Consider the following 20,559-nt stretch of genomic DNA (forward strand, 5'->3'; position numbering starts at 1 on the left):
AGCAGCACCTTTCTTGGGAAACTTGGTGTGTGAAATGAACTTCACCTCGGTGCTCACTTCCTTCGTGGGGGAAGTAAAATACGAAGTGCCTTGCCAGTCGTTGCCATCCGTGGTGAGACAGGTCTCGTCGTCTATCATCATCGCTACGTCACGATTCGCCTGCCGCACGGAGTTCGTTTTCGACCCTTCTTTGAACGCGCACACTTCTGAAGGGAGTAGCTTCACTATTTTCGCAATCGCGGTTAGAGATCGACTGATAGAGCTGTCAATTTTTTTCTGCTGACTCATGGAATACTATGATTGATGCTGCATGGGTAGTTTCTTAAGTGCGTGTGAGGTAAACCCATGAAAACTTCAGCAGTTTTCGTCCTTTTTTTTACCACAAACGTTACTCATCAAACTATACCGAGACATACTCCAATATTCTGTTGACTCGGAAATTTCAACTATCAAATCTAGTTAAAGCAATGACTGACGCTGACTTGTAAATCCTGTTTCATCAAGTCTTCAAAAACACTTTCCATTTTATAAATAGCTTATGTTTAAACAAAACAACAGTTGAAATATGTCAGCAGCATCAGTAGAAAATATTCGCGCACGGTTGCACGTATGAGAAAAATGGCCACCAGATTTACAGTTTGGCATAGAGCATTGCATAGAGCGACCTAACCTCACTTTATTGACAGATAGTGGAAACGTTTTTATGTCGCAATCGTGTACGTAGTGAAAATGCTGCTTAATTCATAATTGTTCTTAGTGGACTGGCACGTCACAAACAACGTTCGCAGGGAATTTTGGTCACAATCAAAATGATCTACTGAAATCGAGAACCAAGGGAAACAAAGTTATCTGTCAAATTCAGATGAGTGACCTCACCGTACGATGGTTATGGCACTTTGAGAAGAGATCTCGCCAATGGGATGACAAAGTGATAAGTATATGGAATTTTTGCTGGGAATCTACGTCCGGGCCAGGGTTAGAAATAAGACTGCAGAGCGACACTATACTGACCACTTTTCTCTCTTTTCACTCTTACAGCCTCATGAATAAGCTATTCATGAGAGCTCATATACAGCCACAGCTCACACAAGGCAACGAAACTGTTTTGTGTCGTACACGACAGTTCATTCTTGCGCATGTATTTTGTTCGTTCTGACATGACAGGCTAGTTGGTTTGGCTTGCGCTGTTGAACCTGTCACTGAAAAAATATGCTGAAATGTGCTATAACTTTGTAAGAAAAAGTCCTGGAGATGTGTGATCTTCAACAAAAACGTGTACTTTGTATGCCCAAATGCTTCTTTAGAACAGAGTTTTCTTGCAAAATGTAGCTAACAAAAGTTAAGTGCAAAAAATTAACTTTTAAGTAACTTTTACAAAAAATACTCTGCAACTCTGTATCCAATGAAGATAGGAATTTTGTTTGTTCAGCAAAGATATTTTTGCACGTTCTAAAACTTTGCCGAATTAACCATTCCTCTATCTCCTAACACAAAAAAGTTAGTATTTTGGAGATCATATCATGAAAACCTACTGTAACATATGGAACCTAAAGGAGGACTTCAGCTTAACTTCAAGGAAAAGTATTGTCATCATGATTCCACTTGCCCCTTTTTAACCTATACGTTCTTGAAGTTATCGAAAAAATAAGCTAAAATATGATATAACTTTGTAAGGAAAAGAGATAGATGACCTTTGGCAAAAATGTGTGTTTTGTGTACCCTGAAACTTCCTCCGAACAATACTTTTGTGTAAAATACAACTAACAAAAGTTAGGTACAAAAAACTTTATAACTTTGTACCGAAAGAAGATAGGATTTTTATTTGTTCAATAAAGTTTCATATTTTTGAATCTTCTACAACTTTGCTGAACAAACTATTCTTCTATCTCTTAACATTAAAAAGTTAATTTTTTTATTTTTAGTATAGTAAACTTTTCATACTTTTTGACAATTCGCGATTATGCGGGTCATTCATAAAAACAGTTGTTCCGAAGCACTTCTAAGCTAGGATGAAGGTAAAAGGCGCTATAGAATTAAGTTCCACTTTTTGCCTTATTGGACCACTGTGCGCTCGGATTCGTGCCGAACGATGTCGAAGATTATAAGCTGTCATTTGTGACAGTTTGGAAGAACCAACAGATATAAGGAGATGAAAAATAATAGCCGGTTTGGCATTGTATGTGTGTATGCTGTCGGCAGTCGGTTTATGTACCGAGTGTATAGGTAGCAGGGAGAGCTGTGCAATGCAGACATCCGAATCAATTGATAACTTGGTGTCATGGATATGCAGTCTTTTTCAGAACCCTGCTCGGGGCTATGTTGTAAATATAGCCCCGATATGTTACCTACTGTCAAACGTGTGAAGTTTAGATAGGGCTGCCACCCCTTTAGATCTAGCACTTCTGAATCCGGCCTCCGAATTAACGATAATTTTCACTGCTCAACTCTCTCTTTCTTTCTCTGAGTATTCCTAGTAATTTCCGGCCGTAATCAAATGTTTTGGAAATGAGTCTGAAACGCTGAAAACGTTCAACTAGTCTTTAATAATTTAAACGTTGTGCATAGAAAGGTGATTATGGTGTACCCTCAAGTCGCGGAGGGTTCATGGCATGTAGAAAAAAAAGGTGTAAACAATGAAATCCTGTGATAGTTTTGACATCCACGTTAAAAAATACGGAAATGTTTGAAGAGGTGGGTTAATTTCACTTGCGAGTCAAGATGTGAATCATAAAAAATATAGAAAATCAGTGAATATTCGGGCATTGGATTCTAGTAATTAAAACAACAGTAAATAAATTACAGCTTTCCGTTTCCTTTGGTGAACGCAGATATTTAAAAAAAGACCTCAATCAATGTGACCCTCATTTGACCGATTGTAGTAAAAAAATCACAAAGCCACGACCGCAAGGTTGAAGTTGAATACTTTTACAAGAAAGATAACCCGGCTGCTTGGGTGTCAGTCATTTTTCCTAGCAAATATTGGCAGTATTGAAAATTCTGTGCAAATAAAGTTGAAGTACTACTCAATTTAAGTTTGCACATATAAATACGACCTCACTGAACAGGAAAAGAACAAACTCTTGCGGCGTAAACAAGTTTCAACAGTCAAAGTATATGTACATGTGTATTCAAATTAGAATAATTAACTTTGGGTTAAAGCTCAAAACGAGAAAATATTAAATCTTCAATTCATTTGTTTGGTTGTCCTAAAGAGGACAGTTTGTTGTTGAATTTAAAATCGGATATGACGCTGATTGCATCTCTGTGTTACGTCGATAGCGGGAGTTATGGTGAACTTGCGTATGACGAAGGCATCGTATTACCTGTTTTATTGAATGGAAGAAAGAGGAATATTGTAAAATTTTGTAAACATTTAACTCAACAATATTACCAAATCGTAGTCAGGCGCTCTGACAACAAAATTGAAGGCTGTTTTCACACTGAAAATCAGATAGCCAGCAGAAGTTTTGATTGCCAAAATCCAGAATGCCGAACAGCCTTAAAGAGAGCTGTTTATTTACCTGCGGCAAGTTTCTCGCCCCATCGCTCGCGTTCGCGTTCACCATGGCAGAGGCCTAACTGTCTTTGTGAATGCGTTCTAACAGGGCAGTTCGTTATTCAAAGTCGGTTATGCTGATCACAGCCTTTGCGCTGCCTCTACAGTGGGGGGTTTACTAAATAAAGTGAAAGTAAAAATTAGACAACTACAACAGAATTTGATTGCATCCCGCACAGAATGTCTGCTTGTGTTGATGCCAGAAAATTATTAACCTTCAATTACTGGTTTATTTGCCTTGAAAAAGGCATTTTGCGGTTCAAAATCGGTTGCTGATATAGAACCTTTGAGCTGCTCTAACAGTGGGGGAATTAAGATACACGGACAACATGCACTGTGGAAGCTATTTCACATTCAGTAAATTAGACGGGTGCGACAGATTTAAATTGCTAGGATCCAACACAGAATTCTTGCTTGCGTTGTCCAAAATTATTAACTTTCAATGACTTGTTCATTTGCCTTGAGAAAGGCATTTTGATTTTCAAAATTGGATTTCCTGATGGTAATCTTCATGCTGCCCCAACACGGGGGGAATAATGGCAGTCTGGCGACACACGCTGAGAAGAACCACGCTGCTCCTGAGACGTGGTGACCAACCACAGGGCTAGTGCTGCTGCTAAGGAAGGATGACTGCTGTTGTCGCTTTCTAGAACTATTATGAGCGGCTCCGGCTGAAACAGGCTCTTATATAGGCCAAATAGCATGTTTTCAATTTCAAGGTATATGATTCTGTCGACCGTGCTTGGGAAGCAATCACATAACGACCAATCAGAGATCGAATTTTTCGTTTTGACAAGGCTTGACTTTTTTCAATAGTACAATAGTGTGAATAATAAAATTACAATTATCTTCTTTTGGGAAGAATCTTAGAAGATTTTCCAATCTATTGCTGCAAGAACGAAGGAAATCCATCGAATAATAACCGATTTATAAGCATTTGAAATTGGACATATTTTTCACTTTTTTCGGTTTTAGATTTTCATTTTACATCCCTATGTAGCCGAACTTCCTGAGAGAAGTATTCTACTTCAAAACAAGGGTTTATGAAGAGACATTGAGACTATTGACAGGGAATGGTGGGTGGCTCAGATGCATTTTTCAGAGCATTGCCCACTCTAAAAATATTGGATTACAAAAAGAAACTGAAGTAAAACAAACAGGATTGCATTAAAACTTTTTTATTGAACTATTTCGAAAGAAACAAATCTCTTGCGTGAAATTATTCCTAGTATAATTTCCATACTGGTTTGGTTTTCCCCACTAACTAGTTAAAAATCCAACTACTGGATTCGTAATTTTCACACACCAATAGCCAATCCTTTCAGTTATGTTTTTGAATTCACATGAATCGCCAATACTCCGTAGCTGCCTATTCCGGCTATGAAAACTCTAGCCGTTCCATCTTGAGCCACCTGAATCGACGTACCTGTGCAGGATCCGTTCTGTATGTTGCCGGAGATCACGTCACAGTACGTCCCCGCTGGTAGGCATGTTTGCATGGTTTGGTCGAAGTCTGCACCTTGCAGATTGAACGCCACAAATCCGCGGTTTCCGCGACAGAACGCAATTTGGTACGCTCCATTGTCGTACCAGTTAGTGAGTTCCGTGTCGGCTACCGCATTTCGGAATCCAATCATGTTGACAACTTCGTTCCAACGGTGCTCACAAATCCAACCGCTCTGACATGAACCATCCGAAGCAAAGACTGGCGAAATTACATTTCCATACATATCTGCTGGTGGTCCTTGGTACGCGTTACTAAAATCGTAGGAACTCATTATTCGTGGTGTACCGTACGGGAAGGCCAACATAAATGTAGATGCCGTTGCGTAACGCTTGCGGTCTCTATGTGTCAATACGAAGCCTTTGCTGGATCCGAGACCTCGCTGATTTATGTAATCGTCTACAAATATAATCGCTCGTTCCGACGACAGAAAAGACCAGTTTCTACCCCAGTTTCGAAGATCGGACAATTGTTTTCTACCAGAGAAATAATATCCCAGGTAATGGGAATGTGCCAATTCAGTCACCATTCCGAGGGGACGGTACTCGTATTTCGCAATGCCATCAACACCCATATCAACAACAGATTGCATGATAAATGATCTTGAACCGTACGCAAAGCCATGCTCCTCTGAGAGGTTGGCGAGTCGATTGTAGATGTTTTGCAGATCATCAGGCCACATGTACTTGGTGTCGGCAATGTTGAATCCAGCTACTCCATAGGTTATTAGTTTGTTCAAAAAGTTTACTATTCGTTCTTGAACCCATTCAGATTTTTGATTCAAATCGGGATATCCATTCAGTCGACATTCTCTTATTTCAATCGGTTGGCTATCGGCTGCAATGAGACAGTTGCTGTGAAAATGCGATTCATTGTACGGAACCGCAGGGTAGCTGGTAAGTTCACTTTCGGCAAGTGACTCACCGGTTCCCCCATGCTGGGCGTCTGCTGCCATGTGGTTTATCACTACTTCGGGGTAGATCCGTACACCTACGACGTTACACCGCCGTACCATCTCTACGAACTCTGCTTCTGTTCCAGATCTGGTGACCAGGTAATACGAGACCGGTTGATATCGTTCCCACCAAGGACGGAATGGCTCCAGCACGATGGAATTTTCCGTCGGAGGAGAAACCTGCACTCCTCCGTAGCCATTTGGTGCTAGGAATTGCTCACATTCGTCCGCGATGTCGTTCCACTTCCATTCGAACAACTGTACAATACCACTCCTATTTGGCCACTGGTTTGAGTTTATCTGGCCATAGGCCACCAAAAAACTGCTGCAGAAAGCAACAGAAACATGCAGCGAGATGTGCATTTCAATAGATAGTGTCGAACTGAATCGATCAATGAATTTTGAATATTTATACATCTGCAGACAATACGATTCGTAATCTTAGAAGATAAAAAGTCATTGTTCCCTTTTTAGCGCTTCAATTAGAAAAGATAGAACGTATAGTGAGGGCTCATCCATGAATTGAGTAAACGAAATGGGAAAGAAAATGATAGAGATTTTTTTAATGTATCATTACACTACAAATATTAATCGAATGATTATCAGAAACCATAAGCTTACGTAGTTACTGAATACACCCTATAGGCTGAAATTAGCATGCGACGCATGGAAACAACATTTCTTCGGTTATCTGTTGGGCACCCTGGAAAAGACAATTTTGCTGTATTTACTGTATGTACAATTTACTAAAATAGTACGAGATAGTACTGCAGTAACGGATACATGATAAAATTATGAATAAAAAACTTATTTGTATATTTAACAAATTCGTAGGGAACACAAAAAAAAGAACAAGTTAGTCAATTCAGTTCATATCATATTAAAGTAAATATAATGAAAAACTGGGAAAAAACTACAGATTTTTCTAGCTGGGGTACATTTTCTGATTAGCCATGGTTTATCTGTAAAAAGCTTAGCAAGATATTACTGAGCTGATTCTAGTTCTTTCCTAGCTTTGAACACTTATAATTTTTAAATCTCATGCAAGAATTTCTTTCCTTTCGTTTGCATTCGTAAGAAATTTGGATACTCCCTTTTTCTCTAAACTTTTACGAAATTTGTGGCTGACCCTTTATTCTAAAAATCCAAAATTGTAAAATAATAAAATAATTGTCTTGCCACTAAATATCTTGCTAACCCTAAAATATTGAAATCAAAAAATCCGGACATTTTAAAATCCTGAAATCTCGAAATACCTGCATCATGACATCCCATCTTCTAGAAATTTTAAAAAAGAAATTCCTTTGATCGTTAAACCCATAGTATCTTAGGATTTTTGAACTATTAAAATCCAAAAATTAAAAATCTTAACGTCGAACGACTCGAATCCCAAATTTTTAAAATCGTTAAATCTTCCAACTCCTAAGGCATACTATCCAATGATCCCAACATTTGAAATTTTTATGTCAGTGAATTCTGACAACTTTCATATCTAAAAATCTCAAAAACCTCAGCTCTCAAATTCTAAAATCTTGAAAACCTTCACCTTGTCCTGAAATCCTAAAATCTTGTTAACGTGAAACCTCTGAGCTCTGTTTCCCTAATACCTACCTCGAAATCCATACTTCAGCCTCCAAAAATTTTGAAATCCAGAAACCTTTTAATCCTACTGTTTTTCAATCTCAAAATCGTAACACGAGGTTATGATTTTAGGAAACAATACTAAAAACATAAAGTCCTGAACTCTTGCGCTCTTGAATTCTCGAGAGCCTAACTTTTAAAAATGCCAAAGCCTTGGACTCGCAAACCTCCTGAAAAATCAAATCCCTAAATCTTCAAATTGCACAATCCAGATATCGTTTAATTTTAAAATACTACTATACCACATTCTTTAGGCTCTTAGATTCCCATACCTAAGAGGTCCCAAAATTTCACCCTCAACATCGCAAAATTTTCAAAGTCCTCAGCCTCCAAAATCCTGAAATCCTCAAGTTATCAAACCCCGAAATATTGGAGTCCATATGCCCCAGAATACTCAAATCCCAAATAAAAAACTTTAACAATAATCAATTGAAATTCCCGATCAAGGGACACTATTCCAATCACCCCGAACCTATTTTAGGCAGTTTGCATCTATTTTGCAGGGAGTTTTTTCCAGCACTTTTTCGATTGATGTTTATTCCAAGATTTTTCTGTGTTGAACGATATTTGAGAAATTTTTCAGATAACTGGTTTATCCGAGTTTTCGTTCTGTTCATTGAGATTGGCGTAATTGATCAAATTTCAGGGGTTTTCTCCGAATGATAAAAACAGGTGCCACTGCTTTAGCCGTACCCTATCCTATATGTAAGCCCTGAATTTTTAAAATCCCTTAACCCCAAAAATGTTATCTTAAAGTCCTATTTTCATGACCTTCAAATTCGAAAATCCCTCACATGTCTAGAATCCCGAAATTTTCGAAAATTTAATTATTTTGAATTTCTGTCATATTCTTCAGTTTCTGAATCTTTCAATTTTGGCAATTTGAATATTTATTGATAATACTCTGTCTCTCTCTGCCGCTTTCTATCTATCTCTCTCAGCCTCCTTGTATATATCTCTATCCCTCTCCCTTTCTCTATCCCTCTACCTATCTCTCGCTTCCTCTCTCTACCTCTCTCTACCTCTCTCCACCTCTCTCTACCTCTCTCCACCTCTCTGTACCTCTCTGTACCTCTCTCTACCTCTCTCTACCTCTCTCTTCCTCTCTCTACCTCTCTCTACAACTCTCTACCACTCTCTACCTCTCTCTCTACCTCTCTCTCTACCTCTCTCTCTACCTCTCTCTCTATCTCTCTCTACCTCTCTCTCTCTATCTCTATCTATCTCTCTCTATCTCTCTCTATCTCTATATCTCTCTCTATCTCTCTCTCTATCTATCTCTCTACTTCTCTCTCTCTCTCTCTATCTATCTCTCTACTTCTCACTCTCTCTATCTCTCACTCGTGTGTGTGCGCGCGCCTGTTAGTTTAGTTGTACCACAGACTAACAGACATAACACGTCGAACAAAATTTCAATAAAATCATCGTTTGGATGATTCTAGTACTTTACAATAGTAACACTAGCATCATCCAGGGGAACTACTAAATAAGTATGAGATTGCATGACAGTGCCCCAAACGACGTTTTCGCGCGATGACTGTTATTCGATTGAAAATTTGAAATGAACGTTTTTTGTGGCGTTGGAGCTAGGTTCCAGTGTTACGTCTGTTAGTCTGTGGTTTTTACTTTTATACATATATCAAAGCGTGAAAATCGCGAAACCTCTCAGAGATTACGTAAACGATTATAGTGTAATAATGTGCCATGTTGTAAAATGTCCACGTCCATGCACATATTTTTAGCATACAAGTTTCTATAATTTAGAATCATTTGTTACATTTCTTTGCTGACCTGTCTTTATCGAGCTCGTATACAAATACCAAGCCGTAAAAATACTCACCTCCTTCGACGAGTTATGGAAGATACACAATTTACGGTTTGGTAGGTATTTGTACGCGAGCTCGACGAGAAGACCCGAGAAGGGTGCACAGAGCGAAGATACCTATATTGGGTGTTATTTGGCCTTTGCAATTTGATTGCCAAAAACCAGGAATCGTCATCTCGGAATTAAATGCGGCGTTCGGAGTTGACTTCCAATCTCAGGGAGTCACGGTCCCAAAATACACATTTTGGCTGTTCCAGTATGTATTACAGGAATCGGACGTTTCCGTCTTAAATTCTAAAATGGCGTCTAGAGACGGATTCTGGGTATCAACCTGTGTCTCCAAATGTCAAGCTATTTTGGCTTGTTTCCCACAAATCTGAAATTTCCTTCTAGGAATTTCAAACGGTGCCAAATATTCATTTTCGGCCTTTGGTCATTAGACCAATTCCGAAAATACGAAATTGGGTCCCAAAATTTTACACGGTTTTCTAATTTTACATATCAGCTGAAAGAGTGCAATTTTCAGAGCAAAACGGGATTTAAAAAAAATGATTATCGTTTTTCTCCGATTTTTAAATGAAGAATAAAAAACTGCTCGAAAGGTCTTAAATGACAACTCTCCCATATGCCGTATATGGGCGAAATGTCATTTAAGACCTTTCGAGCAGTTTTTAATCGTCATTTAAAAATCGTAGGAAAACGATAAACATTTTTTGAAAGTCCCGTTTCGCTCAGAAAACGCAGCTTTTTCAAATGATATATAAAAACTGGTGTAGCTTTAGGACCCAATTGATTTTTTTTTCATAAATTAGGACCCAATTGATGATTTTGACCATTCTACAGTTGAATACACCTAAAAAAGAAGAAAACAATTTCAAAAAGAACAACTGCGTTACGAAATTTCACGTATTTTTATTAAATTTTCAATACAGTCGCGCTAATGGTTGCCAAAATACTATTTTTAGCAAAAAAAAAAAGGCAGAAGGATGAAGGATTTCGTATGAGGAAGGACTGATCACACCGCTATGTGGATTGATTCGTGTTTTTGATTTAGAACGTTTCACACTGAAAGAAACTGGGAAATTTGTTTTTTCGTGGAGATTAGAGAAAATTTGGTGCACTTTAAAATAAATATGCAATGCAATTTTTTATTCAAACGTCTCAGATCGAGCCAAATTCGAAAAATGTTACTATGCTTATTCTTATAATTCCTGATTCAAAGTAAAGATTCCAATAACAACATTTTTTTAACAATTTGAAACTAGCGTGAAACAATTATTCCATTTAATAATATATCCTGTCGGATCATTTAATTATTATAAAAGGTTCCATGAAGCCCCTTCATCCTCATCCCGTACCACCTCTGTGAGTAACTCAAAACCAATGAGGTATATAAAGGTGACGAAGAAGAAGACACTTGTCTGCATTAGTAGCGAAAAATAGGCAAAAACCACGTGCTTTTGGGTTGTGAAGTAGATCTCCAAAAACAAGCAAATACCATTTGAAATAGTATTCCGCATTGTTTATTGGCACAGGAATGCTTTCTCAGCCGTAAACTGTCATAACGTGTAAAAAATTCTTGAAAAAAATGTACCGAACATTATGGGTATTCATGTCGAGCTCGTTAAAAAATGCCCAGCCGTAAAAATACTCACTTCCATTGACGAGTAATGGAAGATACACAGTTTACGGCTGGGTATTCGTATACGAGCTCGATGTGAAGACCCCTATTGATTTTTGGACATTGTTTTTGGACTTCTACGTCATCAATGTTGACGAAAAAGGGCCCTTTAAACGTTAGACTCAAACCATCTCCGTACCTTTCTATATTCCATTGACCCCAAATGGCTTGGTAATCGCTAGGACAGGACGTGACAAGTGGCTTCTATTTTTTTTTTAAATAAAGGCCCAATCGCAGAGAGCACAACGGGGCCGAAATTTCTGTTGGAGTAGGGAAAAGCCTGCTTGAGTAGAATCAATAAATGTTTCTGCTCAAACAGGCATAAAAACCCTCTCATCTTTTCATATATAACAATACAATTATAAATAAATAACAAATCACAGAACTTAAAACTAGAAAATCTTCAAAAATATGATTTTTGCAGCTTTAAGAGTCCAAAATAATGAATTCAGGAGCATTCACATTCTAGTTAAGCCCGTTGAGCACATAAAATCTAAAAAGAAAACAAAAATGTACTAAATAGGAACATCAATGAATTTAAGAAAGGATTATAGAAGACGCATATAAAAGTGGCTTCTAGTTATTCTTCTTTTCGTACAAAATTGCCCTCATTTTTCGGCACGACGCTTGCCAGTGTTTCCAAAAATGTTTAATTAGTAAAATATAAATATCAAGGATTTTCCAAGTTCTGGATTTTAATTTAAATTAATTCATTTGATAATGCTTATTCAATTAATTTAAATTTATATGATAAGTTTATTTGAACAAGCCATAATTTCATTTCATTTTGGGTTCCTCTTGCTTTTCATGAAATGAATCTGCTATTGTTTTTTTCCTCATATATCGTTTATTTGACACGGCACAAATACAATTTAATGTTTAACGGCGCCAATTATATCAGGTGACTTAAAAACTAAAAGCAAATTTTTTTATTCTCGCTGCCGACTACGAGCTGCCTGCTATTGTTTATCATACGTAGTTTCAAAAACATGAATAACATTTCTAATGTTGATTTTAATAGACATTACACAGTATAGTGTATGAAAAAGTTTTAAAAAATTGTTGAACCAAAAGCTGTTCATTCACTTGGTAAGCAAAAACAGTGTGTACAAAAAATACCGATAGTTTTTGCAGCACGGCCAACCGTACCGACTAATAATAAAATTTAACAGTGCGCTAAGTAAAATCGACCAATGAGAGAGGGCTTTCGCTTTGACAGAACTTTGGGTGATTTTTGGTTTCTCTTGTTACGTCCTGTCCTAGGGTAATCGATTTAAAAAAAACAGCGCAGTAATTCCGATGGGTAAATTACCAACAAAAACTTCATATTGGAGACTACAAAATGCTTAAGAGGTGGATTCTACGGACACTTAAAGTCTTTCCCAAATCGGGATTGAAACACACAACGACTGGCTTGTAAAGTCTAAAGGGAAACTAGAATTAGACTTCAAAATTGCTCCCTATTAAGGCTCATAGGAAATTTTAGAAAACAAAATACTCCCATTTGGTTACAAACAAGTAAAGAAGACTAGTGCAATCATCTGGTAAAAAGCGAATAAAATAGCAAGTCAGCAAGCATTTGTCGATAGAAAATAAACTAGTGACAGGTGGCTTTATGCTAATATTTATTCTCTTCGTTGCTCTGCTACCGCTGTTCAATGTTATTCTGTAGTTTCATCGTCCATAATGGATGGCTTTACTTGTAAACAGAACTAGCTTGTCTTTTATATACTAACCAGGGTGTGCACATATGCAAATTAGCTTCGTTTATTTAAAATTACCTATGACAGGCTCAATTGTTAATCTATCTTTGGTAAATAGACAAAACAGGTAAACGATACTTTCGAAAGTTTTCCGATTCGAGAGAAAAGGCAGCTATTGCTAGCAAAACGATCGATCTAAAGAATCAACAATTTCTCGATGGACTATTTACTATAGAAGCAAAAATCAAGACGGTTAATCCAAAGCTGAGCAGTTGACAGATGAAGATAAACTAGAAGTTAATACAAGCGTGCATGCATTTCTTTTTCCGTCTGCTCGCAAACCTTTGCACCGGCAATTCTGTGCCGGAGGCCTGACTCCAATGGATATAAATATTAAATTTTCAATTTTTATTGACTCACTTCACTTTTCTTGTTAGCCGTCTGCGCTGGGTTGGGGCAAGTTTTTGCGCGGACCGTTCGCGAAAGTCACAGCATGATGTTAGTGCATCAGTTTTTATGCGGCCGCGCGATACTGGGTCCTATTTATGGAAAAGAAGGCTAGTAAGATCATTGCAGATCATCTAGAGATCATCGTCAGCGCCGTGAGCATACTTCCTATGCTGCTGCTGCGAAGACCGATACTCACGTGTCTGGGTGCCGTCGATGCTTTTGGCAAAGGATTGATCAATGGCATTATGGGATGATGCGGCGAGATCCATACCGACCAGTGCATACGGGCAATTCCTGCAATGTCACCCGCGTGCCTTTCGTTGAATTTGAGTGAAAAAGTGGTCATATGTACTGACTTTGCAAAAAGTTAAAGGAATCTGCTGGAATTGGAACTAGGCCACGAAGTCCGTGAGAAATGGAGTCCAGGTCAAACTTTCGATAAACTTGTTAGCTGTCCAGCACATATAAACATATGGTGGAATGAAATAAGCAAAGGACAAATAGGTTGTAATCATATCAGAAAAATAATCGGAAAATTTTACTAGTACGGTTGTGAAGTTTGATTAATCGGGACGTGGAAACTAACAGAACCCTAAACTTTGAAAATATTAGTACAACACTTGGCGTCGACCTAACAAAAACAATCGAGGCTAATCAACGTTTTTTTAGTTTAGACATTTTATTAGAGCGGTGCTCTACATAAAAAATAATATCACGTGATAAACGTCACATTAAAAAATTTTATTGTTAGAAACAGACCTTCATCGGGTTAGCTGAAGAATAATGGAAACCATTGCTTTTAATAACATAATCAACCCCAACGCTGGATAATAGGGCATTAAAAAAATAATTACTGCAGAATTTGGCATAAAAAACACCATCTTCTGTCTATAACAGAGTTCATCGGAGCAATGTAGAGATGGTAATCGAAATAGGTGGAGATTTTTTTGCTGTTTTTTCCTTAATACTGTCTGGTTCTGCGAAGTCATTTTATATCACTTAAAGAAATTAATTTTGCATCGAAACAACTAATAAGTAAATTTTTCATTTGTTCAAATTTGACACTTGAATTCTATTCATGCTACGTTCAAGCTTAGTTTAGCCAAGCGTCAAGTTTTCAGTTGTTTTCAATTTGAGTGTAACAATGTGAACACTTAAAAATCTTAAGGCACAATAATTGATACGAATAAATAATCTTCGAAGGCTCTCCATGCTATATTGTCATCCAAAATCAGTTGGGAAGATGAATAACAACCAGTGATGCTTAAAAAACGTCGGGCAGTAGGAATTTCGTTCGTATGACTTTTACTTCGAACAATTTCTACGATTCATTACGGTTGGGTGTTTTCCTCATTTTCTTATGATACAGCAATTTTTCGAACTGCGACGGTCCATATTGTGTCTGAAACCAGCCGAGGCACACTTGCATGATGGAACGCTAGAGCTGCCAAGACTTTAATTTTAAACCATGAAGCTGCGGTCAATACGATTGATTAGCTGAGAACACAATTCGACTCGACCTAGAAATTCAAATACAAACTGCTTGAGAGGCCAATAATGGGCGGTTTACGTTGGTAGCAGGTATAACTAGGCGGGAAACGATTGCACTTACGGGAAGCCAGGTGGGGTTTGTGTTTCGAATGTATGATCGGTATTTATGCTAGTTAACTGTATTGAGCTGTTAGTTGAGAATAAATGACGAGAAGAGTAGATTGATGACAATCGGTTAAAATATCATTATGCTGACACTTCGATTCCAAATGACCTATCGCCGAATATCGACCATTTTTGATTTGAATGAAATTGGAACATTTGAACGTAAAAGTAATTTTTTAAAAGTGCGTATGCATTCTGGCACTGGCTTTATTCAAAGCATTATAGCTCAAAAGCCTTTGATTGTACAGAAAAACTGCCTGGAGAGGAATTGTGGGGATAAGATTATTGAAAATAATTACACTGTGTTTCCATTACGAGTTTTTTTAAGTAAACTCTAAACTTTACTCACAGCACTTTTACTTTTATAGTAGTTATTTTCCTAGTGGTCCAATGCAGAAGGGAAAGTAGATGCCCAGGATTGCGGTCTAGGGGGCATCCGTTTTCTAGTCTTCTCGAAAGCCAGTAACTCGTGCGTCTTTCTCGACAACGCACAATCATCGGGTGCGGGAAGTACCTCGGAGTCTTCCTTATTCTCTGCTTAATATAGTTTTGGTGGCCTTTACGTCAGGCATTCTGGCTACATGCCCAGCCCGACTGTTACTTGCCCTATTTCATCACTTTTCTTTGGCGTCCATGATTCAAAAATTCTCGTTGTGTAATGTGCAAGTACGTTGCAGTCTTTTAGTCAGTCTCTCGTTTTTTGTAACATTTACCTGTGAAAACCGTAGCGTTTTTTCGTCAAAAGTGCACTCACGTGTACTATCAGAACAATACTATTCAACCGTGTATAGTGCTTGAAAATTGGTAGCCGTTATCGGTAGAAATCGGTGAAAAAGATCTACCTCTTGTGACCGAAAGTGCCGTCGCCTTCAATTTCATCGGTTGGCTCCCTACTAGGCCGTTCTACGGCTGAGGGTCAGGGGAAGGGGCTTGACAATGACGACTGTTGCTTGTAACGTGTGCTCGATGGAGATCGTCTCTGAAAACGACAGAATATACTGCTTCGGTGGATGTGATCAAATTCTGCACACACGCTGCTCTGATCTTAGTGATGCTGCTGCCAAAGCTGTACGTGAAAACAATGCATTGCAGTATATGTGTTTTGCCTGCAGGAAAAAACAAACCTCACTGAATGACTTCCAGAAGCAATTTACCCAGTTGGCGAAAAAGTAGACGAACTGTTCGATTGCATCAATAAAATTATTCTGACGCTACCGAATTCGGTTAGAGCGGAGTTCGAAAAAAATAATGCAGCACTACTGCCTAGTGTTCTCTCGGCTCTTAGTGATAAAAGTAGAGGCTGTAGCGTGCCATCTGTGGCCGTGTTTGAATCTTCTGCTGCCGCTGCTGTTGACAAACCTTCCTATGCGAATGTTGTTCGGGATTCGGATGATTTAAACTCGAAGGGGAAAAAGCGCAAAGCTGCTGATGATTTAAATACCAACCGACAAAAGCGTAAAGTATCGTCTGAGGATTCAGCGATGTTTACTCGTGATGCTGCAGAATCTGCCAATAACACTTCGGAAGGTGGTCTATTACGCTCAGGTAAACGTCGTAACAATGTGCAACTACCTATGAACAACCCGATCAGCACCCCACTTCTGCAACCGCTACCCTTTGTCTCTTGTCAAAGCCCGTGCTCTCCGCAACGTAAATCTAGTACGATTATGAACAAACAGTTTTGATTAAGCCAAATGCTGCACAACCTGCTGATGCTACTAAAAGCGACATATGTGAAAAACTTGACCCGGTTGAATTTGCCGTTAAAGAGCTGCGAATGAAAGAGTCTGGTGAAGTGGTTATTCGATGTGAGAATCAGCACCTAGCGTCAAAACTTTTCAAGGCTGCCACTGATCGGTTGTCAGAGAAATACACCGTCAGCACTCCGAAGCCGTTGAAACCGAGACTTAAAATTGTGGGTTTTTCTAAGAGCATGAACGAAGAAAAGCTAATAGACTGCCTGAAGAAGCAAAACCAAGCGGCCAGTTCGCTGGAAATACAAGTCATTCGGATCACCTGTAATGATAAACGAAAATCAAATCAAATGACTGCCATACTCGAAACCGACGCACGAGGATTTGACGTATTAATGAATCTCGAGCGAGTTATCCTGGCATGGGATCGGTGCAGAGTCACGGAGGCGACCGATGTTGGTCGCTGCTTCAACTGCTCGGAATACGGACATAAAGCAGCAGCTTGTGCCAAACCTCCTTGCTGCCCCAAGTGTTCTGGCGATCACAAAATCGACCAATGCCAGGAAGACGCAAAAAAATGTGTTAATTGCCATCAATTTAATACCAAACGACAGCCGCCCCCTGACGAGCTGCTTGATGTCACCCATTCATCGTGGAGCAGTGATTGTCCCATCTACCAGAAACAACTGGAGAAAGCTCGACAGCGTATCGATTTCTCAATATAGCAATTAAATGCCAAAACATCTGATGATTTCTTGACAGCCGCTTCTAACCAGTGGAAAGATCTGGTTTGTCCAGGTAATACTTTTTTAAATATATGTCCTTCCGATGCTTTTGTGGATACTGCGCCCTCCCTCAATCGTATTCAACTACTCCCGATTAGATTGGACTCGGATTCAACCAGCCCAGTTGATGTCATCTGTACTCACCAATTATCTGAGCAAGCTTGGTCGAAATCAGACACCGATTCTTCCGCAATAACATCGTGGACTTCATCATCGCTGGATCATTATCACCAACTAAACGAACTGGTTGGCCCAGGTAATGCTACACTGACTATATGTCCTGCCGAAGCATCTGAAGATACTGCGCCCCGCCTTAGTCGTATTCAACCATTTCAGACGAACCCGGAGTTAAACTTCACCGTTCACTCTGCTGAAGCTGCTCTGGTCAATCGGACCCTGCCACCAGCCGCGATCACTTTTCATAAACCGAACGATCAATCTTTCAGAAAATTAGAAGTCTACTACCAGAACGTCCGTGGTCTGCGCACAAAAATAGATGATTTTCTTCTAGCAGTATCTGAATCATGTTACGATGTCATAGTCTTGACTGAAACATGGCTCAACGATAAGATATATTCTTCTCAATTATTCGGAAATTCTTATGTCGTATACCGAATGGATCGTAACCGCTTTAATAGCACAAAAACTCGCGGTGGTGGAGTTCTTATTGCTGTGTCAGTTTCACTAAACAGTTGCATGGATCGAACTCCCGTAGATAACTCTCTTGAGCATTTATGGGTAACGCTCAAATTAACTAATCTGAAAATCAGTGTTTTTTTTTTTTTTTTTTTTTTTTTTTTTAAAGGTGGCGGGGAAATCTGCAAACAGACACCTGAGAAGAGAACTCAGGGTATGGGGATGAGACTAGGGGAGAGATGCTGGGGTAGTTGCACTCGCCCAGACACCTACTGATCCCTGTCCCGACCCACTAAAACCCCTCCAGTCTCCAGCCCTGGTCTTCCCGGAACGACGGTTAAGTATTACGTCGGGGAGTGGCTTTTGTGCGTGATGCACCCTATTTACTCTTATAACCTCCTAGCTAACTACCTGGAGACTGGTAATTAGCTACCACTGGCGTGTTGGTGGTTGACCCACCACACACGTTGCAGCTCCAGAACAATCTGAGAGGCGGCCGCACAGACCGCGTTCCAGATGTCCGGGTCGTCGCACATCCTCCGGACTAGATTGTCCGGAGTAGTGCCAGGCCCGCTCACAGCCATCATGTTGCTCCTCGCTCTTGCGAAACGGGGGCATACGAAGAAGACATGCTCAGCAAGCTCCTCCTCCTCCACGCACTCGGGACACATGGGGGACACCGCGTGTCCGAACCTGTGCAGATATTGCCTGAAACAACCATGGCCTGACAGGATTTGTGTCAGGTGGAAGTTCACTTCACCTTGTCGTCTCCCGACCCAGCCGGATATCTCCGGTATGAGTCGGTGCGTCCATCTGCCCTTTGTGGAGTTGGACCATTCCCGCTGCCAGCGGAGCATCGAGAATGACCTTCTGGTACCTCGTATGCCCCTTGTGTCACGTTGGTCGAAACACTCTCTGTCCTCCTTGATGGCGATGCTGATAGGCATCATGCCGGACAAGACACAGATTGCATCGTATGACACCGTACGATACGCACTCGCAACTCTCAGGCACATGAGCCTGGAGGTACTTTCCAGTTTACCACGGTAACTGTTAGTACCTAGCGCTCTGGACCACACTGGCCCACCATACCTAAGTATGGACGAAACCACGCTGGCAAGAAGTCTTCGCTTGCTGCCATAAACCGCTGAGCTATTGGACATCATACGAGATAGTGCTGCAATAGCCGATGAGGCCCTCTTACAGGCATAGTCGACGTGACTCCCGAACGTGAGCTTGTCGTCCACCATAACCCCCAAGAGCTTCAGGGATCGCTTCGAGGTGATGGTGAAGTCTCCGACTCTGACCACCGCCTGTTGCTCCGATTTACGGTTGTTCACAACCGTGACCTCCGTCTTATGATGCGCGAGCTCCAGTTTCCTGGAGCGCATCCAGTCCTCGACCTTGCGTATACAGTGCGCGGCCGTCAACTCGACCTCCTCGATAGACTCGCCGTAAACCTCCAGCGTTATGTCGTCTGCAAAGCCGACGATCACAACCCCTACAGGGAACTTGAGTTTCAACACTCCGTCATACATGACATTCCACAACACCGGGCCCAGTATAGAACCTTGCGGAACTCCTGCGGTAATTGGGACGCACTTCTGACCCTCCTCCGTGTCGTAAACAAGTACTCGATTCTGGAAATAACTTCCAGAATCTTGTACAGCGACACCGGTACATGGATGCTCCTGAGCGCGAGCGCTATGGAGTCCCAACTGGCACTATTGAACGCATTCTTCGCGTCGAGCGTGACGATTGCGCAGTAGCGTATTCCCCTTCTCTTGCGCTGGATTGCTACCTCCGCCGTCTTGATGACGGAAGAGATTGCGTCCAGCGTGGATCTGCCCTTCCGGAAGCCGAACTGGTTACTTGCCAGACCGTGTACACCCTCCGTGTACCTCACCAGTCTGTTGAGGATGATCCTCTCAAGCACCTTGCCCGCGGTGTCCAGCAGGCAGATAGGCCTATATGCCGATGGGTCCCCTGGCGGTTTCCCAGCCTTCGGCAATAAGACCAGTCTCTGCCGCTTCCACCTGTCCGTAAGGAGACAGTCATCCAGGCACCTCTGCATGACTGCCCTGAACAGCCCGGGGGCCGTTTTTATCGCCAGCCTGATCGCCAGGTTAGGGATACCATCCGGTCCCGGTGCCTTGCTCACCTTTAGGGATTTGGCGATCACGATGAGTTCCTCATTCGTAACCCTTGCCTCCTCCCCTGCCTCGACACGGCTGTCGTCGCTCACGGATTGGATGCTCGGCAGGTTGGCCGACCATCTCTGGTCTATGTCTGAGATACTGGAACGTCGGACGTGAGACTCGACTGCCGGAGGCCAAGGACTTGGCTCGTGGCGTGGAAAGAGTCCCTCGATGATACGCTGAAAATCAGTGTTGGAGTATTATATCTACCCCCACACCGCAAAAATGATTTGGCAAGCGTAAACAAGCACATTGATTCAGTCAGAGCTATTTTT

At 40.6% G+C, this 20,559-nt stretch overlaps 1 protein-coding gene across 1 annotated transcript; it reads right to left on the reverse strand.

The window, feature by feature from the left end:
- Window positions 1-4,769: 4,769 nt before the first annotated feature.
- LOC129733875 (alpha-amylase B-like) lies at window positions 4,770-6,383 on the reverse strand. The gene has a single exon (XM_055695449.1). It carries the CDS (start codon window positions 6,376-6,378, stop codon window positions 4,882-4,884), a length of 1,497 nt encoding a protein of 498 aa, XP_055551424.1. The 5' UTR covers window positions 6,379-6,383; the 3' UTR covers window positions 4,770-4,881.
- Window positions 6,384-20,559: the final 14,176 nt, after the last annotated feature.

Source organism: Wyeomyia smithii, chromosome 1 (genome assembly GCF_029784165.1).
Source record: "Wyeomyia smithii strain HCP4-BCI-WySm-NY-G18 chromosome 1, ASM2978416v1, whole genome shotgun sequence".
NCBI classification, from domain to species: domain Eukaryota; kingdom Metazoa; phylum Arthropoda; class Insecta; order Diptera; family Culicidae; genus Wyeomyia; species Wyeomyia smithii.